Source organism: Plectropomus leopardus, chromosome 5 (genome assembly GCF_026936395.1).
Source record: "Plectropomus leopardus strain MGB_pleo_1.0 chromosome 5, ASM2693639v1, whole genome shotgun sequence".
In the NCBI taxonomy this organism is placed as follows: Eukaryota; Metazoa; Chordata; class Actinopteri; order Perciformes; family Serranidae; genus Plectropomus; species Plectropomus leopardus.
In genome coordinates this window covers 37,739,906-37,767,095 of record NC_142180.1, presented here as the reverse complement: position 1 = coordinate 37,767,095, position 27,190 = coordinate 37,739,906, and the positions used below count along the sequence as shown (strand labels likewise).

Genomic DNA, 27,190 nt, shown 5'->3' with positions numbered 1-27,190 from the left:
TGAAAAAACTCTGATCACAAACTGCATCGTTCAGCACACTTTGTTCACCTGGAAAACACACTGGTCTTCAAACTGCCAAACTCTGATTACCAGCTGGTCTCTGTCATGTCTCACCTGTTCAAACTCAGCAAAACTCTCCAATCATGCATCAGAGCACAAAGGAGGCCTCAGGTGACCTCTGCTGAGCTGGAGACAAATAGAGCAGTGAGGACAACAGAGACGAAGACCTGAGATAAAAACTTTCATTTTTCAGGTGTCTGCATTGCAGTAACAATTTGATATTTGCTCCATTACCTATTTTACTTGATTTTATTCCATAAAAAACAAAGTTCAGTAACAAGAACCACAATATGTGCAGTAGATAATGATTTGGAAGTAAAAAAAAAAATTTAAAAAAAAAACTTCAGAGAGAAACATACAGGAGGAGCGAAACGAAACAAAAAGAAACAAAATGAAAAAAATAAAACAGAACAAATAAAAAAAAACAAAACAAATAAAACAAAAAAACAAAAGGGCCCTCTGAATGTTAAAGATTTTACATAGAGACAATTAACAAAACATACTTAGAAACAGAAAACATTGATTAGGTGTTAAAAAAGTGAAAAATAAATAAAAATAAAATGAATAATGAGAAAAAATTGACAGGGCACCTGTTGTATCCACTGAGCCACCTGGTGCCCCGACTGTGCACGTTCTCATTGCATTGAAAAGCCAGATGGTAGCAGCTGTTAGCAGTTTTTTTTGTTTTTGTTTTTTTGTGCAGTGGGAATGAGGCTATAGAAAATGCAGGTATGGTAGAGCAGAGAGATGAGTTTGCATCAAAACACTTCAGGTAAAAGTGTTTACATATTTGTGTTTTCTGCACACGATCGAGAGGCAAAGAAAAGCATTTGGCCAGATTCATGGAGAACAGTTTATTGTAGAGTTCAGTGACACACTGGAACACCATCATCCTGACACGTAACCTCAATTTCAACAAAATCTCATGACAAAAGGGAGAACTCTCTCAGCGACAGAAGTATTTGGTACAGCAGGTAAGTTACTGACATTTCACTGGTGCTTGCACCGCACTGCCCATTGCACAGCGGTCACCTCAACATTTACCAAAGTTTACATCCATCACAGCCACGGCACCCAAAAATCTGACAAGTTGATGTTATTTCAAAGAAAATTTGGGAAATCGATTGCCTTAAAATGCAAGTAAATATAACTTTTTGTCTTAATATATGTTTATTTTTTATCTATTTTTTAAGCTTACTTCAAGCTTACATCAATCTTTAAAGTTTAAGCAACTTAAGTAAACTAAGTGTGTGTGTGTGTGTGTGTGTGTGTGTGTATTATGCTGGATGCAAACTAGTCCATTATATTTTTCTGACATGTTAACAAAACAGATCTCCTTACTTCAAAATCCATTTCATGATGATCAAGTTAAGTCTGATGAACTTGGTTCACTGAAGTTGCCAACACTCAGACAGAAAAAGGTCATGTCATTTGTCATTTTTAAGTTGCAACAACTTCACAAAATTAAGTTAATACAGCTACATTAATTAAACTTTTAAACGATTAGATACGAAGCAAACAAAAATTAACATTACTAGTTATATTTACTTTCCTTTTTTGAAAGCAATCTGTTTCCAGGATTATTTTCAGTAAAATCCACTTGCCAGATTTTACAGTGAGCGGTTGACTGGCTTTGTCTAACCAGCTTAGCATGAGCAAAACAAACCAACCACAACCTTTGAACATGGGGTGAAAAAACACAGACGTTGAAAGTCTCTGTAAATTTAGGTAGGACGCCCTCCCGACGCTTATATTGCTCGCATGACAAAAAGAGTGCTCATCAATAAAAGTCAATACCCTGCACAGAATGATTCATATGTACAGTGTGAAACCGTGACGAGACGGTTTGTTAAAATCACAGAAATATTTACCTTTGTCCTGTTCAAGGTCACACTTTTGGATCAGTCTATCATGACTTCAAAACAGCATACTGCAAATAACACTTGCAAAGGTACAACTTGTGTTATGTAATAAATAAACTTGTCACTATTATGGACTAATTCAAAAGCTTGTATCACTAAAACACTTAAAATGAGTCACTGGTAATATGTGTTAATCGTTTGACATTTAAACAGCACCTTTCAATGGTAACGTCACAGTACAGCGTGTACTGCATCATAATACCTTAAACATGTATTTGCAGGGATGGACATACAGGTACATTTGACTTCAGGACAGTCGTGAAGCCACTGATACCCTGCCATACCGTGCATAGTGCACAGGATCAATGCCCGCTGTTTTCACATTAAAAAAACAAAAGAAAAAACATCAAAGGGGCATTAAAGTGTGGTTATTCCTCATTTACTATAAATGTTTGACATTTAACTACCAAAATGTGAACTCACAGCAGCCGAGTTGTAACTATGGGTGATTTTAGGTGACTGGTGAAATTACTTTTAATTAACTATTCCCATGGTAATTAATTCGACTACAAGTTTGCCGTTTTTGTTTCCATTGTGAATACATAAGTGGCCTCTTTGTGGTACGACTCAACGTCAGTTTGCAATTTAACAAGCAGATGTCTGAGAATTAATTAGAAAAAAGCGCTACTGATCATAACAGCTGAAAGATTAACAACTTATGAGAATATATCAAATCAAATGTTAAATTGGACGTACTATTCCCTTTTCTTTTTCGTTAAATGTGATTATTGTTGCTCAAGTGTCGTCTGCGTGTTTTAAAGTGGCAACAGACATGTTTTTTTGCTTTATCTTATCATTATGAAGGAAATGGCTATTGTGTAACGTAACAACTATAGAATAACTTGCAGCATACCAGTCTCGCATTTTCAGATCTATCTCCACAGGGGAAAAAACTCAGACTTGTTTTTGTATCATTAAACCAATCACAATCGTCTAACCCGAGATGCAGCAAAGCAATGCTCTTAGAAAATAGTGTCAAATAGTGACCCAAAAAATTGCAAGAAATTAGTACAAAGGACAAGACAATTAATCAAAATTTGCAAAAAAATCGAACAAATACATATATATAATAACATAGCACCCCCCAAACAAGCAACAACAAAAAAAATGGAGAAAAAACCCTAAAAACAAACAAACAAGGAAATGCCCTGAGAGAAACTGCTTAAAAATGTAACAATTTTGTAAAATAATTTTTAAAATAGTTATGATGATTATAAATCTATAGTTATCTCGACATTTCTTTCTTACCTTTTTTAAAAACAGTTTCTAAATCTACAAATTTCTTGCAATTTCCGGTACATTTCTTGCCAAATTGCTCAGGGTTCAAAGGTTTACTTGTATTAACTTTATATATTTATATATATTTACTTAATACTTGTGAAAGGCGTCTGAATGCAGCATTAGAAAAATGAGGCCGATCCAGGTTTTTGTCTCGTTTGTAGTGTTTGTCTTTTGTCTTTTAGTTGAACATCTGGGTAGTTGTTACAATAATGCCAATTTAAAATGCTATAAAAGTTGTCTGTTTCCACTTTAAAGAAAATCTGTGACTAAGTAACATTTAAAGGAAATATGATGTCATTATTTCTATTACTGAACTGCTCACTGAATGAAGGCGGTACTTAAATCCTCCAAATACACAAGTCAATGAGGAAAACTGTTACTAGCTAGCTAACACATTCGGGTGAGGAAAACACTCAAAGAAACAAAGATTTGGGGAAATAGGCTTGTTTGTTATTTTGCCCAGTGTGAAGGATTGATTTTAATTTAATCTCTGCGCATTCTTTTCAGAAATAGGCCAGAAAACAATGAAAAATAGCCACCTTAGCTCCATCAAAGTGAAAACAGCACCTTCTGATAACCCCACATATGTCTTATGTAAAGGGAGTATATCCCTGCTGCAAAAAACTGCTTCATCAGCTTAAGATGGTTAAATTGGTTGGCCAGTTGGTTTTTTTTTTTTACCAGTTTAAGGTAAATTTTTCCAGCATGTCAGACCATCAAAGACCAGCAAGAACTGGATCAGAGCCATCGAAGACCATCTTCGACGAGCTAAAATCAACTAAAACCAGCTGCCAGCAAAAGCTGATTATTTTTTCAGCAGGAATGGTTCATGAAGATTCAGAAAAGCTGTGGTATTAAAATTTTTCACTAGTGACTGCTTTGTGGCAGGGTAAGAGCTTGGTCTCAAAATTCTTCCAATTAAATCGAATTTGAGGTTGTGAAATTTACCACATACGATAAAAATCAAAGCGTACAGACCACACGATACACACTGCCTTTCCCCCAAACAAAGATGGCAGTGATCTCGTGACGCCATGTTTTTAGCCGTAATTTGCGAGCCATATCTTGGCTACCCATTTCTGTCTACTTTGTGCTGAGTTGACAAATCCCCATATGAAGTATCTATACCAAATACAAAAAGATGACACTTTGTATCAATTTGCCAGGGTAAGATGACTAACAAGTGTATTTCCCCAAAATCTTTAAGAATGAAAAACACGAGTTTGCTCACTGGGATGATACAGGTATTTTAAATGGCTGGAAACTTGGTGTAAAAAGCCATGAGCGAACTTCAGCCATCGTAGGTTCCCTTCTTTTCCTGCAGTCACTGAGGCACTACTTCCTTCAAAGAAGCCAGGGCTGAATGGATGCGGACATGAAGCCTGTTCTCAAAGTCGTAGCCTGTAAAATCCTCCTAAAACATGAGATTAGAGATAAGATAAATAGATAGGTAGTTAGGTAAGTAAGGTAAGATAAGGCAGGTAGGTAGGTAGGTAGGGTAAGTCAGTAGTAAAGATGAGCACCTAAACCTGGTACTAAATAGGCCCAGGGGCCAAATTCTTGACAGGCATGATTGAAGGTAAGGTAAGGTAAGGAAATTTATTAGGATCCCCATTTGTTAGAGCATCGCTGCAGCTATTCTTTGTGGGGTCTACAAGTAGGTTAAGGTAGGTAAGTAAGGTAAGGCAGGAAGATTAGGTAGGTGGGTAGGTAGGGAGGTAGGTAAGGTAAGTTTAGGTAAAGCAGGTATTGTTTGATTTAGTTTATTAGGATTCCCAGGGGAGGTGGTAGCAGTGTGACATATCGTGTCTTTCATGATAATACCAGTATAATCTTTATGCGAATACCCCTAATAGGAAGGTCAGGTAGGTAGGAAGGTTAGGAAGGTAGGAAGGGCAGGTAGGTGGATGTAATGCATCACTTTACGTTACCTGTGAAATAAAAAATAATTCTAATGTTGCTGATTACACTGAAAATATTTTACCTTTGCTTGAAGCAGCAATGATCTTCCTTTTCCCAGAGTCTGGATTGCAATACAAAAAAGACAAGAGTTACAACTAAGCATGTGGTCACATCAACACAATCCAAATAAAAAACTGTGAATACGTAAAAATGCAAATGCTGCAACAGACTTACCTCCTGTTTTGCAAGGAGTATACATCCGAGCTCATAGACGGCGTACGGCTGAACGTACGAGTTGATCTGCCGACCGTACTCATCTCTAGCAGCCAGCTGGAATGACTGGATCACAGAAGAAAATGGACAGGAGAGCAGGCTGAGTGACATTCAAAGTGTGCATTGACTGAAAATAGATGTTTGGATGTAGACTTGATACCTGAACAGCATCCCTCATGTTTCCATGACATTTGTGAACGGCACCAAGGAGGAGGTGTTTCAGGCCTCTGCACGAAGCCTCATCTAAACTCTGCAACACTGAACAGACATCAAGACCAAAGATGAAATTCTCAGAAATCTGGCTGCAGACAACTTAAGTTGTGATGAGTCACAAAGGAGACAGTCACCCTGATTCATTATCTGCAGTTTAGATGACGAGCAGTTTGGTAGCGCTTTCCACAGATACAGCACTTCAATGACACCGAGGATGCATAGCTCTCTGGTGGGCGAGATCTTTCTCAGTCTCTCAGCCTGCAGACGGGAATCAGACAGAGAAGGAAAACTTTTGTGACACACTTGTGATGACTTTTGAAAGAGAGAGAAAAGGGCAAAAAATCTGCAGCTAAACTCACCCTTTTGACCGCAAACTGCTCTATCTGATTGTTTTTTCTCTTGAACAGCTTCTGCACATCTTTGAAAACTCCACTCGCTCCATCCAGGTCACCCGCAGCCCCCTGACACACTGGGAAAAAAACAAAACGCAAGAAACACTTTACAGAGAACAGAGTAGACAGTTCTCTGCAGACAACGCATCTTCAGACAACACTTCGTATAATATCCTACGAATTAGCACCCCACTGATGACATTATGTCCTTAGCTTTAGGTTAAGCAATTAGCATGAAGTTACAGAAGTTAGGTTTGAAGGAAGAAGCATGAGGACTAGGGCCGTCCCGAATACCATGTTCTGGGCTCCTGAGCTTCAGCATACAGCAAATAATCGAAGCTTTGGTCAGCGTGCAGGAGGAGAGGGTTCAGTGGTGGCAGTCTTTATTCATTTTTAATTTCTCAATTTTTTAAAGGCCGCCACCACCTGGGATCCCAAACGGAGAGCCCGGTCTGCCACTGACTGCTTGACAGCGGTTGTGACACTATGATTTACAAAGTTAAAATACTCAAACAATTACGCAACACAGTAATCTGTGTCATTACACCGTTAAAATTAAACAACGTCTAATTTGTTAAAACGAATTTTGTTGTGTGTCTGAAATGATAAGTTTCATGATTATGGCTAAAGCGCCTGCGTTTCGGTGCATTTTTTTTTTATCATGGACAAATTATAATAGACCTACATATTGCTCCAACCTGCCTCCTAACTGGGCCACTCAGGACCACTTTCGTCTTTACTCCTGTCGATGCATTAGTCACGCAATCACAGCCTTCCACAATACGTGAGTTATGCATGAATTACTGGCTCATCATTACATGGGATACGTATGAATTTTGGTACATTTGTGCAGATTATGAATGATAATAAACTGCAATACTGTGTGCAATAAACACAGTCTGGGAAATCTCCTTCCTAATGGTTGTAGTTAGTTTGGTTGGCTCAGAGGCCTCAAAGAGTACGATATAATATAACATGATGCGATATGATACAATGCCATAAGATATGATTCAGTGTGATATTATATGATATGATGTGATATGACACACTTTATTGTCCCAGGAGGGAAATTTGTCTTGGACTCAGATACTGTGCCCATAAATGCCTTCACAGTTCTAATAGAACAAACTACATATGCACGAAACAGCACTAGCTGAAACACATTACACCAATAAACTGAACATAATGTGATGTAAAATGCTACGACAGAAGGCTAGAAGACACTAAAGATAAAATAAGGGACGGTAGGCTTCCCAGAAAATTACATGTAAAGTTCAGTTAATAGAGCAGCTCCGGCATGCAATTTTGGTGCATTACTTTGCTTGGGGGGGGGGAATGTACAAACAGTGCATGAAAACAGCCTGCAGCAGAGTGAGCAAATGTTAGTGTGTGACAGACTTACCTCCGGTCAGGTAGGCATAGTAGCACTGCGACCAACGCGACTCATTCTTCAGCCTTTCAAACGACCTGTATGCATCTTCAAAATTCATCTCTATCATGCTACACCAACCTGAAAGAAAAAGAGCTAAATTAATCTTTCTCTGTGATGCACGCAAAGTGCTGGTATGTCAACCTGATGAGCAAACACGTACCGATCTCATAGAGACACACATGCTGGATCTCTCTTTGGTCTGATGCAAGCTCTAACGCATCATGGAAACAGGCCAAAGCACTGTTGATATGGCACTGAGGACAGAGGAGAGAGCACACACACCAACAGGTAACAGTAGTTCTGTTAGACACACTACATGCAATGTGTTGAATGGCAGAGTTAGATAAACAGATGGTGGATCAGATGTTGGTGAGTTAATGAACCATCTGACATGATTTCTTATTACATTTGCTTGGACAGAGACTTTAGTGGTGTGTCTCAAATTGAATACTTTCGCTAGTACTTTCCCATCTACTACACTGTGTATATCAGCGACACTCAACTTGCTTTGCTTGGAGGCCACTTTTGCAAAATGACAAGATGAGAATTTCAGGACATTTCTAGGGTTTTAGGATGTTTGTAGGATTTTAAAATATTTCTAAGATTTCAGGACCTTTCTCGGACTTTAGGATTCTAAGACATTTTGAGGATTTTAGAGCATTTCTAAGATTTATGGCATTTGTAGGATTTTAGGACATTTCAAGAATTTGGGGAAGTTTCAAGGATTTTAGGGTGTTTTTTTAGGACTAGGACCTCTGTGGGGGGGTGTGGGGGATCCTCCAGGGACATGTTTTATGCACTCTGACACCTTATGGAGACTAAAAGGACAAAAATAACTCCCAGTGCCCAGTGTTTGTGTGTTTGTTGTTATTGTAAATTAGAAAATGGTTGGGGGGGGGGCAGATTTTGTCCATGGGCCTTATGCTGAGTATCACTGTTGTACATTGTGTATTTACATGCAGAGTGACAGGCTAGTTTTGTCTCAAGACAAGCATGGCCATTGCGAAATGACAATCACAAGATCTTGCAACATTTCTTCCTCTGGCAACCTGGTAGAGGATGTGCTGAATGTATGCGACTCATAGCGCCCTTCATTTTTATCATACTTGTGCTCAAGCACTCAAAATATAGCAGGCATACGTGCCAAAGTATTTAATTTGAGACACAGCATGCGTCTTAGATTCTACAGTAAAAACTAAAAGGTTTGTCTATTTTATATTTTGCACCGAATGTCTTTATTCAGCATTAAAACACAAATAAACCTCTTACACACTGTAAAAATGAGGTTTATGTGTCACGGATTGCCTGCTGTACGTACCTCTAACCTGTGAACTCGTCCTTTAAAGAACATGAAGAGCGAGGAGTTGGGGTAAACCACGGACTTCCTCTGCAGAATAGCTTTGGCTTCCAGCAGCCCCTCATGCGTATCAGAGCCATCCAGAGCAAAGAAAGGCAGCACCACCGTGTGGTACCACAGGAGGGCCAACCTGAGCGACACGACAGCAGCATCACTTCAGTCATTCTGCAAGTGCACGTCCCACTGAGTGCACTTATCGAGTAAGTATGCCAAATCTAGATACTTTACAAATCAAGATTTTACACACAAAACATATAAAGAGCTTATCCTAGAGGAAAGAAAAAGTCAAAATGAGATGTCTTCCTTGTCCAGAACATGTCTGATGGACAGAACTGGGTGAGATGTAACATTAGTTAGAGATTTTGACCATTTTTTTCAAATTTCTTTATCCATTCCTGTTATAATAAATAAAAAATAAAACAAATACCCAATGAAAGTATAAGAGGTAACAATAAAGGATTACAAAATAAGACACGTTTGAGATGAAGAGTGTACTAGAATTTAAAGGCTTTTTTGTACAGATACGTTTTAAGAAGTGCTTTCACAGATGTCACTGCCTCCGCTGAGAGGCATAGACTGCACAAGCCTGGACACTTCTACTTTTGAGCCAAGACAGTGGAAAAGCTACAAAACCCTGCCTGAGGATCTGTCTAAACAGACCTTCATGCTCCTTATATATTGTCATTACCGGCGGCGTTTCAGCCTATCAGCGAATCATGCAGACGTGACAGGTCCATCCAGATGGCTGTCACGCCCCCCCCCTCTCTAATGCCGTCTCTCTCTGTAAAAATAAGATACTCACGTAGCTAGTGGTGCCTTCATGTCCTTGCTCTCACTCGCATACATGAGGGAGGACAGGCCCTGGAGACGGTCACCGGGAAAACCCAGCAGGTTGATGATCTTGAGCAGGTGCGGGGGGACCATGGAGATGCACAGGTGAAAGAGGCCGTAGCCGAAGCTGACGGAGCCCTTGAGGCGGTCCAGGGCCTCAGCCGTCACGCAGTTCTCCACCGGAGCGTTGTGGTTGGCGTTGTCCGTCGAGAGGGACTCCTGGTGGACAGAGGACCTCCGCTGACAGGCCTCCTGCAGCTGGCTGATGTCACTGTGGCACTTGTTGTACATTTTCCACGCCTTGCGTAGAATCCAGCCGCCTTTGATATACGCTGTTAGTGGAAACAAGACACTTTTGCTGAGGATTTCCATGAAGATACTCAACTCGAAGCACACGGTTGGATTGATTTCCATGAAATTTGTTACAGATGTTCATGTTCCCCTCAGGATGAAATGTAGTGATAACTTCAGAGATCAGGGACACTCAGCTTGCTTTGCTTAGGGACCCCTTTGCAGAATGACAGGAGGCCAGGGGCCAGCTCGGCAGCCCCATATACAGCTGTAGGATTTTAGGATATTTCTAGGATTTTAGGAAATTTCTAAGACTTTAGGATGTTTCTGGGATTTTAGGATATTTTTCGGATTTTTCTAAATTTCTAGGATTTGAGGACGTTTCATTTGGATTTTAAACATGTCAAGGATTTTTGGATGTTTCTAGGATTTTAGGAATGTCCTAAAGTCCCCGAAACATCCTAAAATCCTAGAAATAATCGAAAATCCTAGATATGTCCACAAATCCTAGAAACTTCCTAAAATCCCAGGAACGTCTTAAAATCCTAGAAACGTCCTAAAATCCTAAAAATGTCCTTAAGTCCTGGAAATTTCCTAAAATCCCACAAATGCATCCCTGCCTTAGGTCACACCACAACAGGAATGTTTCAGTGCTTTGCTTGGCTCATTTTGAGGGCTTGCAGATTTTGTCATTTTTTCTTGAGGGTACATGGTTTAATTTTTTTTTCTGTTTTAATGTTGTTAACTGTTGTTATTTCCTGCTTTGTTGTGCTGTATCCAACAGACAAATTTAATACTCTTAAAAGTCCAGTTATGGACGTCATGGATCAAAGATTTCATCCTCACATTGTATCGATATTTTCACAACTCAGACTCAATAGACAAGCCTCTTTTATTTTTAGCTTCTCAAACACGCTGCGGCCCGTCGGCTGGAATTCAGGGCGCGATCCCCCTGGACAGCTGCCTGGTGGAGATCTGCACCGCACTGAGCACACTTTTCCAGTTAGTATGACAACTTTAATTACTGTACAAATTAAGATTTCACATAAAAAAAACATACGAAGAGCTCATAAAATATGATGTGAGGATTTCCTGCTTTTCATTTTATTAATTTTGCCCCTGAATAAAATCAGTCTGATATTTCTTTTGAGTTGCCAAATGTATTTTTATAATGAATCTATGGTCTACATGCAGTCAGACTCTCACTGCCATGTTGATATCACGCCTTGAGTACTGGTTACAGATTGGGTTACCTGAAAGTTCCTGCTTGACGAAGGAGAGCACGGCGAGGTACACCTGACAGTCAGCCACAATAATCTGCCTCTGTAGGCGGTCCACCACCACAACGCCTGACCTTTGGGAGTCCATCTGTAACACACACACACACACACACATACATTCAACATGCATTAACACACATAACCCGGAGGCTGGCAGCCAGAGTCTCCTGAGTGACCCAGAGCTATGAGGCAGCTCCCACACTGCTCAGTCAGTTTGTTGATTACATTTCACAGAAGCACTAATTAAATCTGTGAGTGGGTTTGGCATGATGTCACTGCTGCCTGCAGTAAATATCACAATATAAGGCCTGAGATTTCAGTTTTAAAAGTAATATTACAGACGCAGGAAGACAGCGAGTAGGCTACTCACCCATTCTGTCAGTGTTTACGTCGTCTTACGTCTTCGGTCTGATCTTGACTGCATAGCTAATATCTACGCTGTTTTTTTACATGACGTAACAGAGGTGCATATTTAGTGGATTCAGTATGAACAGAGGGCGCTGACTTCACGAAATAGACGAGAGTTCTCTGTCGGGACACGGTGTCATAATGTTCACACAGCAGGGCCTGCTGAGTCAAGAGGGACACCTAGTGGTAAAATTCGGTACACAGATCTAGTTCGGTATTTAGTTTAATATCAAACTGGTTTGACATTTTTTTCACCTGCCTAAACCCAATCCCTGGGCCATGCAACAGTCCATATTCTGTCTTTTGTTTAAATGGCACTCACACTTTTTTTAATCTTGTTTCTGATTGTCTCGATGACTCCGGCGCTGTCGCTCTCACACAGCTTCTCGGTGGTCCTCAGGTCGTCACAGGCCGTCTGCATCTTCTCCTCCTCAAACGTCATCATGGCGTTCTGCAAAGCAATAAAAACGTTGGAATATATCTTTAAAAAGCAGTAATGTTTTACTTCATACTCCAATATCATATTGTTTCGTTTCACAGAGCAGATGTGCGCTTGAGTCGACATACAAACAGAAACATCTTGTAATAAAGATGGTAGGAGTGTTATGTAATCGTCTTCAAAAGGACAAGGGTTCTCTCTGCACAACAATGGTGATGGCGCCTCACTTTCCTGTCCTCTGCTTGGTTCCTTTGCTGTTGCGTTTTCTCTCTGCAGGCTGCAGACTGGAGAGAAATAAGCTGCAGCAGCCAATCAGATCGCCTCACCCAGCCCATTATCATCCCAAAGTTGTCAAATACTGCCACTTTTGCTGTGTTTTCTGCATATGATCTGACGCCCGACAACAGTTTGCTTTGTAATTACACATCACATGACGGCCAGATGGCACCTGCCGGAGGAGCCTGATTCGTGGAAAGGCGGCATCACTTCAGAGCGCAGCCGCGTCCTCATGATACGCTGTGGACTGCATCAGGTTGAAATGCTGCCTGTAACGATGTAATATAAGGAGTGAGAGGGTCCCTCTACAGCTGTGGGGGTGGGTGGGGGGGTGTTGGATAGATCCAACAAACGGCAAACTTTCATGTAAGGTTTGTTGGACCATCCATGGCAGCATGAGCTTTTGTTGGCATCCTGGCATTGGTAATTGTGTGCCTTAGTTGCCTAAACATAACCATGTGCAAAAAAAAACACGTGGAAGAACAGCCTGCAGTTCAAGCAACAGCCCAGAGTCAGCTCAGTACCACTGGATGACACACATCGCGTCATTCTGCAGTTTTGATCTGATCTGATGAGCAGGGAAACCTGTGAGCTTATAAGACAGAGGGAAGTTTAGCACTTCACACTCTTTTACACACACCACCCATACTGTCATAATACAAAGCTGGTTGATAAATGGTGAAGTATCCCTTTAAGTGTCCCTGTACATGCACCAATGCCCCTCATGTTGGTCACATGTCACTGCCCCCACTGCCCTCAGGGCCATTTAGCATCTGGGGACAGAGGATGACATCATCCCTGGCTTCATGGTGAGTGTGTGTGTGTGTGTGTGTGTGTGTGTGTGTGTGTGTGTGTGTGTGTGTGTTACAGTAATGTAATGTGTTTCTGTATGGGAGTGTTGCTGTTCTTGAGAGGAAGATGCATCCATTATGTTAATGGATGGAAAAGCAGAGGGAAGGAAGCCAGTGGTGACAATGATAGACACCAGTTTAACAGACTGGGTTATTCCAGGTGATACTGGGTCAGGAGTCAAGGCGTGTATTGGTATGAGTCTGGTGATATACATATCACGATACAAGGGTTATCATTTAATATATTGCAATAGCTAGGTTATGCTACTACGAGCAAGGTGATAAATTGCATTTTTAAAATCTAATTTTAGAGAAACAGTGTTAGGATAACATCACTTTGTGCATAAAATCTGATCTGCATTTGTATTAATGACAGTCCCTGGTAAGTTACACACTGGTATGTTGTCACGCTGGAGTAGAAGAGTGCAATCGAGAGTGCTATTAAGCCGTCAGGAGTTTAAACACAACACACTGTCACAAATCCTTGCACATAAACTATTATTTAAAAATCTGAACAGTTTTTTGAAAACTGATAAAATGTAATACAAGGTTGTACTTAACATAACACTGCAAGATACAAGTATATCAATACTTTCTTACACCCCTGACACTGGGTGCTGTCTTTATGAACTGCCTTATGACTCTAAATCTGTTCGTCCAATTACCAGAAAAAAAATCTACGAACCACAGATATCTTATATGTTATAATGTAGCAGATTCACTAAAACTTCGACAACGCTGTGGTTAGCTTGGTTAGAAAAAGATCAAATTATGGCTTGAAATAAAAAAAAAACATGTTCAGTGGCAAAAGCATTGCTGGAAAGGTTCCAACAAGTCACTAGGAAACACCTCCGTTTGGTGGCACAAACTCTACTGGAAACGCAGCGACAGCTCACGAAAAACACCCACAGATGGTGGCACAAATGCTGCTGAAAATACATGATGGGTTGCTAAAAGACATCCTAATTTTCTGGCACAAACGCAGCTGAAAACAGTGTTTGTAATAAAAAAACAGGTTTATGGGGCACAATCCCAGCTGGAAAAGCAGATATATCTTAATAAAAAAAACAACAGCTTTTGGTGGAACTATCCTGCTGGAAAAACAGCGAAGGAACGCTGAAAAACACCCATGTTTGGTGCCTAAAAAAGCCGCTGAAATCATAACAATGACTCGCTAAAAAACGACCAGTTCTGTTGTTTGTTGGTCTTAAACATTGGTCCACCGCTTGGCGTGTGTCACTTCCCCTTCAGCTTCCGATGACAAAGTTCGCTTGAATGCGTCACTTTAGAAATGCTGACAAGATATGAAACATGCAAAGGTTGTGTATTCGTGGTATGCAGAAATGTACAATGCCAACATTTCATCTGACGACTGGTCTTCTCTGCTGTTATATTATTTATGAAATTATATTAATTGCTGTTTTGCTCTTTGTTCACATTTTGCATGACGTTTGATCACCACCTAAGAGGAAACTCACCAGGAAACTGACGAAGCTGGCCCCGAAGCTCATCAGTGGGCTCTGAGTCCTAAACAGAGAACAGGAAGGAGAAAGAAAAAAACTGAAAGTTGAATATTTTGTGGAATACTGCTATAGCAAGATTTTCTTCACCACTGTCCTCCTGCTGCGGCATACCTCTGTCTCAGTCGGCACCCAGAAAACTTACGAGAATGAATCATGTGCATTTCTGAAAGGAGCCGTGGATGGTAATTCTCCCAGCAGGCTCACACTGAGCATGCTCAGGAGCAGGTGCAGCTGTCATGACTGCTGTCAGGAGTCTGTTCGTGTGATGCCATCTCGCACTATTCGCTATCAAAAAACATATTTAAGAGGGAAACAGGTACAGGGCGACACCCTGATCCCCTGGTCCACTGCTGGTAATAGATCCCTGGCTCGTTTTTATGATAAGAATATCATCTCTCTACTAGAAACATCAAATCAGATGTGCCCTAAACAGTGATACTTAACTTACTGCCTGCAGGCCACATCTGGCCCCTGATGCCCCAACCATTTTCTAATTCTCAATAAATACAAAGTGATTCACACTGGAAATTGTTTTAGTGCTTTTAGTTTACATAAAGTATCAGAGTGCACAAAACAGTGTCAAAAAAGTGCCAGTGGAGGATCCCCGACACCCCCAACAGAGGTCCTATAGCTAAGACCCTAATGTCTTAAAATTAGGGCTGGGCCCTACAACTTTTCCTCGATTGAAACATGAGACGTAGTCGATAGAATGTCAACAGAACACATTTCAGCCATGCTTTGATACCACAATTATCATCATAGATCATCAGACCGATTATTGATGATTAATTAACAGCTCTCACATTTAAACATACTTTTCAAATTACTGCACAATTCAGGATAAAATAAAGCGTGCCCCAACCCGAACATGTCCAACAGCCGGCTCCAGCTTGCACATGTGCAACAGCCCGCTCCACAGCAGCGCAGTGAGACAGACAGACAGAGCGCAGCTTCTCCTCACAGCACCAAAGTGTCTGAAACAGACACATCTGCAGAGGTGAAAGTGACTTCTTTAGACTCTACAGACGACTTTGTGTTAGTTTCAGCTTTAATCAGACTTTGGATTAATTATTTAGAAACACCAGGACGCATCGCTCCGTGTCTCATCCGGCCCCTCGCGCTGAGCTCTCATTATTATTACCAGGGGCAGATGTAATGTTTTGGGGGCCCGGGGCCACAAGCACATGAGCTTATTTTCAGCCTTTCTCTAACTGTGAATGTCGGCAGGCTGTCGGCAGCTATAGGAGAAGTAGGCCGACTCAAAGTTTTTAATTCCTGAGTAAAATGATTAACAGCACAGAAGTTTGACAGAAGTTGAAGTCAGAGTCCTGCAGTCAGGAGAGGTTGGCCTATTATGTCGTACACTGTAAAGCCCTCTGAGGCAAACCTTGTTTTGTGATAATGGGCTATATAAATAAAACTGACTATTATCAGCACAATGTGCTTCAATTTACCTGAAGTTTGTTTAAGATGGAGCTTTTAATTTTTTATTAATGTTGGAAAGTTTAATAAATAACAATAAATCATATGTTTATTACACTCCAACACACCATGGTCACATGGTCACATGGTCTCATGAACTATGAGGGCAAAAAACAAAGCACACAAAAAGAAGCAAAATAATCATTCATTAATCTTAATTGAAATAAAATGTTCAATTAACCATGATATTGGTTTTAGGTATGATGTTCGGACCTTTGCTGGGAGGACATTTTAGTAACTGGACCTCTGTGAGTTTTAGTAGAATAGGTCCTCCAGCTGGTGATGCTGTTCTACAGTATATTTGTCATGTTCAATGTCTGACAGAAAAAATATATTTAAACCAAAATTAACCTTATGATATCTTTATATCTCACTTAGGAGCCAAAGGGAACCTTTAAGCTTCACAGAAATAGTGATTTGATGTATATCCTGATATATATCGATATCGACTGATATGAAAAAAATTATCGTGATAAGACTTTTTTCCATATCACCCAGCCCTACTTAAAATCCTACAATTGTCCTAAAATCCTAGAAACATTGTCAAATCTTTAAAACGTCCTAAAAATCTGAGAAATGGTCTAAAATCATAACGTCCTAAAATTAAAGAAATTCTAAAATCCTAGAAATGTCTTAAATTCTGAAAAAACATCTAAAAATCTGAGAAATGTCCTAAAATCCTGGAAATGTCTTTAAATTCATGCAATATCCTAAAAAGCGCCCTGAAGTCCGAGAAATGTTCTAAATTCCTCGAAATTTCAGAAACATTCAAAAAGCTTGAAAACATCCTTAAAATACGAAAAATGTTCTAAAATTCTAGCAATGTCCTCAAATCCTAGAAACATCCTAAAAGCTTGAAAACATCCTTAAAATCCAAATGATGCTCTAATATCCTTGAAATGTCCTTAACATCCTAAAATCCCAGAAAAATGTATGGGGCTGCTGCCACTGGCCCCTGACCTCAGGCTGTTTTGAAAAAGTGGCCCCAGAGTGAAGCAGGTTAAGTATTCTGCTGTACAGTGTGACAATGATGAAGACAGGTGAGGACAAAGGTTCTCCCTCACTGATGAACACGCTTTTGAGACCTCATGATGAGGTACTTTATCTGACTCATGCTGCTGTATGTGCAGCAGTGTCCTCACTGTTTGTATATTACATGCTGATGTGCCAGAATTTCAGTTCGCTGTTTTAACCACTGACATTTATCTTTTGCATGCAACATTCTGCAACACATTAACATAAAGCGCAGAGCAATGACCTGTATCTCCTGAAAAGCTCGTCGCTCTCTTTGAATCCGTTGTTGAGCAGCATGTTGATCCCTTGCAGGGCCATCTCAGCATCATCTATGTGCTCTGCTTTCTCCTCTACCTGCTGCTGCTGCTGGGACTGCTCGGGACCCGCCATTGTTTATACTACAGCGCAGTGGCTGTTGGATGAAACCAGTGCGATGGAGAACTAAATAGCCTGTTTCTTCTCTGAAACAAACCCGCATTGGTTTATTTCCACTGATGGAGGAGACGGATTCAAACAGAGACGCGCCTCTGGTCGGCTAAAAAAAATAATAATAAAAATAAAAAAGACTGTGCAGCAGTTTCCGCAGGCTCCAGACGTCTGTGCGCCTCAGGGATAGGCCACTGTTGCCCAGACGGGCTCGGTCACACCGCGCTCCCCAGATTTACTCTGATCATTGTTGTTGCAGACAGCAGATCTCTGCGCGTTCAGTGTTGAGCCAACACGTCGTTTTTTATCTGCCACTAAATAAGCCATCCGTCAGTTTCTCCCCTGCTTGTCTCCGCCGTGCAGCAGCATCCAGTGCATTACATAACGGATCCGTGCTGCTGCGCCGCTCTCAGTCCCACGTAACGCGCTCGTCAAACGGCCTGGCGTCATAACGCACAGCGTATCGCCGGGAGGACGAAGGGACGAGGCCCGCTGAAGCGAAGCTGCATCCCGTCAGCTTCTAGACTCTCCCCGCAGCCACAGACTCAACGTCAAAACCCGCCCTCTCCTCCAGCCGGCAGCCAACAGGCGCACAGCCTGCCGGCACACCGAGGACAGACAGGTGAAGAGAGCCACGGAAGAACTGCAGTCAAACCCAGTGATACTCAACTAAAGAGCCAAATCTGGCCCCCGCCGGTACGTCCCCAACCATTAGGCAGGGGCGTGGTAGTGGGGGGGAGTGTACTGACTATATGGGCCTGAAATAAAAATTATTTTTTTATTTTCATTTCTTCTCTCCAAGTTATAACTGCAATAAGTTAACTTAAAAAAAAAAAACATTAAGAATTTCCATCAGTCTTAAAGAAGTAAACTGAGGGGAATAATTCCAATTTTAGGGTCATAGTATCAAGTGTGGCTGAATCTGACAGAAAGTAAACTTTTCATGGGGCCCAGAATTCCTGGCGACGCCCCTGCATTAGGCTTATATAATTCACAATGAAAATAAAGAGATTCACACGAGGAATCGTTCTTTAATACTCCTAATATACATGAGGTTTCATAGTGCATAAAACAGCATCAAAATAGAGCTTGTTTATCAAGAAAAGTGTCAGTGAAGGATCCCCACACCCCCGGACAGAAGTCTAAGTCTAAGAAATGTTTTAATGCTTTAGCTGCTGCGCATGGTCAGATCTGAAATTCAGTGTGTCACACAGACAGCAGGGGTCAACCTATGTTTGTCCTCTGCACTGTTCAGGAGGGGGTGGTGCATCCGCTCCACAGTGAGCTGCCGACCTGCAAGTTTCTCATCTGAAGAGCAGATGCAGTTGCAGCTTGTATTGTACTCATTAACTCTCAGCAGGGACAGACATGGAGCTCGGTTCAGCGGTTAGCGCAGTGAGGAGTAAGAGGGTGCTGCTCGGTGACGAAGTCCGACCTGCTGTCATCGTAATAAAGGATGGGAAGATCCATCAGATCCTCTCTGACAGCGACTTCACTGAAGCTGCTGCCTGTGAGGTAAGCTGGCTCTCGTTGGTCATGTGCAGTGATTTAACACTCCTCATCATCAGTGTGAACTCCTGTGTGTAACCCGACTGTGATGGCAGGTGCTGGATGTGGGCGACAGCGTGGTGATGCCAGGCGTTGTGGATTGCCATGTGCATGTGAATGAACCAGGCCGCACCTCCTGGGAGGGTTTCTGGACCGCCACCAGGGCTGCTGCAGCGGGAGGAGTGACCACCATCGTGGACATGCCGCTGTGAGTTTGAGACTTCCCCCTCCCAAAATCAATCATGACCCACATGAGGTCACCGGTGGAGGGTAAAGGTTGCAGAGTAAACAGTATGTGAGATAACAGTCCTCACAGTCCAATCGCCAGAAGAAACTGTTTGCATTGTACATTTCTGCAAACCACAGATACTTTGCATTTGTACATTTCATACCCATCATATCAATGTTTAAAGAGACGTGACGGAGTACATGAGCGGACTTTGTCATTTCGAGGAAATGGTGGATAATGTGACAACTAAGTAAGGAGGCTGCCAAGCTACACATTTCTGTTTGAGACCAACAAATAGCAAAACCAGATATTTTTAGCAACCTGTCTCAGTTTTTCCAGCCATGTTTGTGCCACCAAATCTGAGTATTTTTTTGAGCAATTCATCGCTATGTTTCCAGCAGCATTTGTGCCACCATCTGTAGTGCTACTGACGTGTTGCGATGTTTCCAGTGGTGTTTGTGCCACCAAACATGGGTGGGTTTTTTTGTAACTTGACAAAGCATTTCCAGCAGATTTTGTGTCACCAAATGTGGGTGTTTTTTTTAGCAACTTGACAAGGCATTTCCAGTGGAATTTGTGGTATCACTATCAAACATTTTTAGCAACCTGTTGCTATGTTTCCGGTGGCGTTTGTGCCACAAAACGTAGGTGTTATTCAGCAACTCATCGTTGCGTTTCAAGCAACATCCGTTCCACTAAAAGTGATTGTTTTTGAGTGATCCATCACTACATTTACAGCAGTGTTTGTGACACAAAACATGGGTGTTTTTCAGCACCTTGTCGCTTCATTTACAGCTGCCACTAAATGTGGTTGTTTTTTTAGTTGCTGAAAAAGCTAATACCTATTCATTCATTTTGCCATTCATTGCCATGTGACAACCTCAAATGTAGCTGCTTATTATGTTTTAATTTACAGGCTATATGGTTTGAGAAAATTGGGCCAAGGGAAAAACATTTTTGAAATCTAAGATTTTAAATGTATCACCAGCAGTGATTTTGTTTCTTCCCACAGAAATAGCATCCCACCAACTACCACACTTAAAAATTTTCGCGAGAAGCTGCAGGAGGCGACAGGACAGTGCTTTGTGGACACAGCATTCTGGGGAGGCGTGATCCCTGGCAATCAGGTAAGGTGCAACAGCATGGACAAAAATGAACACATTCTCTGCCAGACTGAGCTGAATAACAACCGAACACAAACAACGGATGTTCTCCCTACAGCTAGAGCTTCGGCCCATGATCCAGGCAGGAGTGGCCGGCTTCAAGTGTTTCCTCATCCACAGTGGGGTGGAGGAGTTCCCGCATGTGACTGACTGTGATCTGCATGCAGCCATGAAGCAGCTGCAAGGCACAGGAAGTGTCCTGCTGGTAACTCGCCACCCGCTGCATCTTCCATAACACGACAAAAAAACTGTCATGTAACTGAAACGCCTTCTGCTTCGTCCCTTTAGTTTCACGCAGAGAGAGATGTTCAGCCGACAGCAGAGGAGAATGGCGGTAAAGATAATTTCACAGCATACAATAAATCATCTGTCCGTAGGCAGGTTTCCATCACAGATTTGCACAAAACTTAAGCGATATTTTCGAAATGTCGTTAAAACACAATTGTGAGATGACTGTGTTTCCACTGAGTGATGCTGTGCAACTTCTCCTCTGGTGATAACATCCCAGTAACCATGGCGATGGATGTTCAAAACATTAGCAGCTTTATTTCTATTGCAGCCACCGCACTAGCCGTCATCATTTCCAATCCAAGGCCACGTAGGCGTGTTATGGAGCTATGATGGAAAGGCGAGCCCCTTATATGTGGGAGCAGCCACATATGAGGGATTTCTGGGAGCTGATAGTTCACGATTTCACAGAGGAATTGTGAATTGAAAACTTTCTCAGAGTTATGTGATGCAATAACTGCTCTTGTAGCTCCTGCTGCACCATGAGGGAACCAGTTCCTACTGACAAGCACATAGACACAGCATCATGTGAGCTAGAACAGACTTAAAAGGGTTTCCACTGCAGTTTGGACAAATATGGCTTTTTCCAATCACCTGAATTACCACCTAATGCAAGCACTTTTTTTTTTTTAATTAATTATAAAAATGTAAATGGGAAATGACATTGACGTGTTCCCATTAGGGTTATTTTATATTCACAATTTAAATTTACGCAATTTGAGGGTTAATGGAAACCCGCCGTGAAACACACCCTATTTTATCTCTTTCAATGTAGTTTAAGTATGCAACTCAGTTTTCCCGTGTTTTTGTTTTAACGTGACTAATTTTAACAAAAAGTTTTGAAACTGGTCCAGTACTGATTGAAAACGCTGCAGCGGGGAAACTCACTCCTCACTGGAACAATTTCAAAACTGATGTTCCCATTCGTCATTGAGAGACAAATACCTGGAAAAAAAAGGTCCAGGATGGAAAATGCCAAATTAACCTTTAAGAAAGTCAAATACAAATTTGGGATTATTTGCAATGCATTCAGCTAAAATCATCAGAAAATAGTTTTATCTGACTCTCAGCCGGACCTACTCCCCTCCCTGTTCTAGACCCTTGTCAGTACTCCACCTTTCTGCAGTCCAGACCAGACGTCATGGAGACAGAAGCGATTCGCACCGTCACACAACTCTGCCTCCAGTACCAGTAAGAGCATCAGCGTGGTGACGGTAACTACAGAGGATCCTTCAGGTTCTACTTGTAGCTTTGATGCCACAGCGAGCTCGCTCTCTCTGCTCCAGGGTGCGGTGCCACATCGTTCACTTGTCCTCTGCAAAGCCATTGAATCTGATCCAGGAAGCGCGGCAGGCCGGAGCGCCACTGACCGTGGAGACCACCCACCACTACCTCAGCCTGTGTGCAGAGAACATACCTGCAGGGGCCACACAGTTCAAGTGCTGCCCCCCCATCAGAGGAGCTGCTAACCAGGTGAACAGGGGAGGACGCTCAGTGGATTTTCAACATAAAACTGGGCTGTACTTTGTGTTCTTGTGTTTTAGTCTTCTGCCATCACTAGCGGATAATTGACTTTGTCTACAGGAGCAGTTATGGTCCGCGCTGAAAGCCGGGCACATTGACATGGTGGTGTCCGATCATTCCCCCTGCACCCCCGATCTGAAGAAACTGGACAACGGAGACTTCACTGAGGCTTGGGGAGGAATTTCATCGCTACAATTTGGTAACTACAGATTAGCGACAAACATCAGGGTTCACATACATTTTTATGGACGAAATTAAAAACAAGGAAAGAAACTCAAGAAGCACAATGTCCCGCTTACTGCTGACATATTTGCTGAATGAATGGACTTTTGGAGCAAAGCTCTAAACTCAAGTCCGACTCGAGTAACAAATTGGTTGACTTTAGACCTGAACTGACACAATCAAAAATAGACAAAAAATATTCACCAAAACAAACGCCAATGACCTGTGAGTTCACTTGGACTTGAGCCTTTAGACTTGAAAATACTTGATATCTTTCCCTAAAACTGAATTTATTTCTGAATCAACTAACATTAGCACTTTTCATTCAAGTAAACACTTAACAGCCAGATGATCCACTGAGTTTGAACCAACCCAACAGCAAACAGTCAAGTTGCAGGATTGAACCGTGACGAACTAACGTTTTTTTAGAGCGCCAGTTGGAAAAACTGATTCAAAAGATAATTTCATAACGTAAAAACCTACGTAGTCATCAACAAAAAAATTGCAGTGTGCAAAACGTGAAGTGTGCGAGACAAAACAACTTCTGATAAACTTGTTTTGATCCCAATTTTAAAAAGCATTCACCATTTCTGTAAATTTAACATGATTACTTTATTGTTAAAATGCCATCATTTTTGGTGAGGAGTGACTTGTTTAGGACTCTAAACTCAAAGTTTAGGAGATGTCAGTCTCGGCTACGTGGGGACACAAGACACGACTTTGGACTTGAGTGCAAAGACTTGTGACTTGCAAAAAATTAACTTGGCCCCTTCTCTTGTATTTTGACATTTCAACTTACCTGACCCCCGGAGGTTTATGTTTAACGTGACATTATCGCTGTCTCAGTGATTGTCTCATCAATGTCTTATTGAATCCGTTTTTAGGACATTTCACAGATTTGAGGACGTGTGTAAGATTTTAGGATGTTTCTATTGTTTCCATTTTACAGTGCTTCAGGGGTTTGGGGATTTCTCTTGGATTTTAGGACATTTCTCGGATTTTAGAACATTTTTCAGATAAAAGGATGTTTTTACAATTTAACAATGTTTCTCAAATTAGTATGTTTTTAGGATTTTAGGACATTTCTTGGATTTTAGATTTTCTTCTGGGATCTTTGGGCAGATTTTAAGATGTTTCTAAGATTGTATGACATTTCTATGTTGTAGGATGTTTCAAGGATTTTAAGATGCTTCTAAGATTTTAGAACATTTATAGGATTTTGGGACATTTCCTATCAGCCGTAAATTGAGATTTTATGCAGATTTTGTTTGTGAATTTACATACTAATAAGTGTTTTAATAACTGAATATCAGGCTGTGAGCAGAGTGTGAGAAGCAGCAGCATCTCTGGCTGCTGTCAGAGTTATGGCAGCTTTTACATTATTCACTGTCTTATGGAGCAGCTCCAGGATCTGTCTCGACATGACAAATCCTCTCTGCTGTTCAGCTGAAGGAGACACCGACTGGAATTCACAACTTAGACCTGCTCTGCAATATTACAGGCGATTTATGCATATTTCCTTTTTAAGGTGGATTAGTTTCTCTCTCCTCCTACACATCAATCCGTCTGACAGTCACCCGCAGTGGGCGAAGTTCACAGGGAGGTAAACAACAGCTGAGTGTCAGTTTAGAGGACAGAACAATCATTTACTGTCCCGACACAGAGAGCGAGCGGTCAAAGTCTGGCACCAGGAGTCGGATCCACAATGATACACAAACTATGAAAACCCTCATCAATATTTGATGCTGTAAGTTCAGTCCTCTGGGGGCTTTGTAGCACCCCATATGATCATAATTCCTGACAATGAAGTAAAAGTTGCACTTATTACTAATTCATTTTTTAAAGTGATCGCAACAGTTCACACAAAATAAACTGCAGATGAGTTTTCTGACTGTTTGTGCAGAATTCTTCGGCTGGATTGTTCATCTCCAGAACTGCAATCCAATCTAACAAATAATAAGTACTTAAGTCCTTTATTTAGTATTTGTACTTTACTTGAGTATTTATAGTTCTGTCAACTTTCACTTTTACTTTATTACATTTCCTAAATAAAATGTGTACTTTTACTCCACAAAATTTTAGTCACTAAAGTGTTGGGAAGGAAAGGAGGATGGATGGATGGATGGATGGATGGATGGATGGATGGATGAGGGAATGGAGGGAAGGAAAAACTGCGTCCCACCAAGATGCAGGACTGAACGCTGCAGAAAGACTTTTAATGCTTTTAAAAGAACCACTATCTTTAATTACTGCAGTTTTGCAAACTGAACTTTTGATATACTACATAGTTATTATTATTTTTGTATATTTTTATCGAGTATTTTTTTAGTATTTATATAGCATAGTATGGTAATTCATTCTTATTTATTTATTCATTTTTCTTGTGGATCATTACAGATATGCTTTTATGTTTTTATGTTAAGAAAAAAGAGCTCTGACTGCTTGATCTTTTATTACTAAAACTTACTTGTACTTTTACTTTCAACTCTGAATTACATTTAATATCATAAAATTACTTTTGATACTTAATTACAATAAATATCAGATACTTTAAGTTTTTTACTCGAGCAATATTCCAACAGGCGACTTTTTCCAAAGTACCTTTCCTCAAGCATGGCTTTCAGAAACATCACCGTTTTCTACTTGGTAGAGTAATTACATTATTGGGTTTTATTACATTTTAAATCAGGTTAAGTGCAAATTCTGTGTGCAGGTTTGCCTCTGTTCTGGAGTTCGGCCAGTAAACGAGGCTTTCAGCTGTCTGATGTGGTGAGACTCCTGAGCCAGAAAACAGCCCAGCTGAGTGGTCTGGACCATCAGAAGGGCAGCCTCGCCCCCGGCTATGACGCCGACTTGGTCATATGGGACCCAGAGAGAGAATTTGAAGTCTGTATCAGGAACTATAACATCAATAAACACCTTAAATCTGCGTGCTTATTTAGGATACTGAAAATGCCACGTATTCATTTGATTTTCTGTCGCACTTCACAGATAAAAGAAGCGAGCATACATCATAAAAACAAGGTAACCCATGTAAAATGAGTAAAAACATGATGTAAAAAGCATTTTTTTAATGACTGAGCTTATGATGATGTGTGTGTGCAGCTTACACCTTACCTCGGCGTCACGCTGCAAGGAGCGGTGCGTGCGACCATCGTCAGAGGGCGGCTGGTGTTCAGAGAAGGCTCCTTCTGCCCCGAACCTCTGGGCAAACATCTCCTCATCCCGACTGTGAAACACAACGACAACAAGCTGTGATCAAACTGTCTGAGTCGCTGTGTCGTCTGAATCTGTGAGCATGCACCATCTTATTCTCCTTATTTATCTCACACCTTATGCTTGTCAGGAAATTTTATGATGTAAACTTTCTTACATCCCAATTTGCATTTGTGATGAATTATCAATCGAAATGTTAAAATAGAAAGTAAATTAATACTAATTAAACCTCTGAAACCTGAATGGACATCTGTTTTTCTTGTGTCATTTAGATGCCTTTGACAAGTATTTAAACCTTTGAAACATGAGATAAAGGTTTATTTCTCTTCAACAAGTTGCAAATTGCAATAAATTGGCAAAAGGTGCTAAGAAAACCACCTGAAAACTAATTTTAAAAATAGGAGAAAGAAAGAAAGAAAGAAAGAAAGAGAGAAAGAAAGAAAGAGAGAAAGAAAGAAAGAAAGAAAGAAAGAAAGAAAGAAAGAAAGAAAGAAAGAAAGAGAAAGAAAGAAAGAAAAATCTTACAAAATTATCAAAAAATGAAAAAATAAGAAACTATATTTATGATTATTAGAATTATTGGCACTTTTTTCAAGTCATTTCCTTTTCTGTTTTTGACTTTCCTTCTTATTTTTTTCCTGTAATTTTATACTAATTCATTGCTAATTTTTGGTTTGCTCATGGATTTTTTCCCCAATGTTTTTGAAGGAAATCAAGCCATTTTGCTCAGAGGGTTATATAGCACCTCGTTTTTCAGGCATTTGAAGCACTTTAAGACAATACATTTTAAATGACCTGTAAACCAGAATCTTTAGGGGTTTGTCACATCATGTCATGAAAGATAGACTCTCTTTAGTCATCATCACAGTAAAATTCAAATAAAATAGGACTCTCTTCCCACCGGCCCATACAGTCGCTTCTCTGAAAATGTTTTTGTGTCTTCAAACCTCAACAGTCAGAGACAGAACAAAAGTTTCCTGTTTGGTTTTTAGATAAGTGAGATTTAACACGTGATTCAGCACCGTGCTTTAGTTTAAAAGGCATATTATGTATTTTATTTTGGTTTTTGAAAAAATATTTTCAAACTCTTTTCCTTAAAGCCTAAAAAACTTATTTCTAGTGGAGCTAGTACAAACTAAGTTCAATTTACTGATATTCGTTAACTACCTCAATCCTGTCCTGAAGCTTTTACGGAGGATACACAATGCCCTTTTACTGGTTATTATTTTTTTTAATTTTGTCAGCAAAGCTGTGGTTGATGTGTGGTTAAGGTTTAGGCACCGAAACCATTTGGTTACCGTTGGTGGAAAAAAACAACCTCTTTTTGCAGCACTATCCCAGCAGGAA

General features: G+C 40.7%; 2 protein-coding genes across 3 annotated transcripts; one reads left to right on the top strand and one right to left on the bottom strand.

Moving 5' to 3' along the window:
* Positions 1–899: 899 nt before the first annotated feature.
* Positions 900–18,321, bottom strand: LOC121941141 (tetratricopeptide repeat protein 39C). Its single transcript, XM_042483863.2, has 14 exons — positions 17,472–18,321; positions 14,687–14,735; positions 11,965–12,093; positions 11,208–11,322; positions 9,635–9,995; positions 8,794–8,962; positions 7,636–7,729; positions 7,446–7,553; positions 6,011–6,120; positions 5,786–5,909; positions 5,599–5,696; positions 5,400–5,504; positions 5,248–5,286; positions 900–4,677 (listed from the first exon to the last, which is right to left on the bottom strand). Exons 1-14 carry the CDS (start codon positions 17,615–17,617, stop codon positions 4,588–4,590), a joined length of 1,737 nt encoding a protein of 578 aa, XP_042339797.1. The 5' UTR covers positions 17,618–18,321; the 3' UTR covers positions 900–4,587.
* Positions 18,322–18,954: 633 nt separating this feature from the next.
* Positions 18,955–26,086, top strand: LOC121941138 (Allantoinase, mitochondrial). 2 transcript variants are annotated; one of them, XM_042483860.2, is made up of 11 exons: positions 18,955–19,168; positions 19,258–19,409; positions 20,443–20,557; positions 20,652–20,798; positions 20,882–20,927; positions 21,979–22,072; positions 22,168–22,354; positions 22,466–22,604; positions 25,341–25,513; positions 25,619–25,651; positions 25,733–26,086. In XM_042483860.2, the coding sequence occupies exons 1-11, from the start codon at positions 19,022–19,024 to the stop codon at positions 25,883–25,885; spliced, it is 1,386 nt and encodes a 461-aa protein (XP_042339794.1). In that variant the 5' UTR covers positions 18,955–19,021; the 3' UTR covers positions 25,886–26,086. The 2 variants fall into 2 exon arrangements, with proteins under 2 accessions (XP_042339794.1, XP_042339795.1); XM_042483861.2 differs by lacking the exons at positions 18,955–19,168; positions 19,258–19,409 and adding an exon at positions 19,529–19,680.
* The last annotated feature ends 1,104 nt before the right edge of the window (positions 26,087–27,190 follow it).

Bases quoted from the DNA above. Each gene is read 5' to 3' on its own strand.
- LOC121941141 (XM_042483863.2), bottom strand. From the start codon at position 17,617: ATGGCGGGTCCCGAGCAGTCCCAGCAGCAGCAGCAGGTAGAGGAGAAA. The intron at 5,505-5,598 runs GTATCAAGTCTA...TCTGTGATCCAG, and splicing joins ACATGAGGGATGCTGTTCAG to TCATTCCAGCTGGCTGCTAG. The intron at 5,287-5,399 runs GTAAGTCTGTTG...ATTGCAATCCAG, and splicing joins TACTCCTTGCAAAACAGGAG to ACTCTGGGAAAAGGAAGATC.
- LOC121941138 (XM_042483860.2), top strand. From the start codon at position 19,022: ATGGAGCTCGGTTCAGCGGTTAGCGCAGTGAGGAGTAAGAGGGTGCTG. The intron at 20,928-21,978 runs GTAAAGATAATT...TCCCTGTTCTAG, and splicing joins GACAGCAGAGGAGAATGGCG to ACCCTTGTCAGTACTCCACC. The intron at 25,514-25,618 runs GTCTGTATCAGG...CGCACTTCACAG, and splicing joins ACCCAGAGAGAGAATTTGAA to ATAAAAGAAGCGAGCATACA.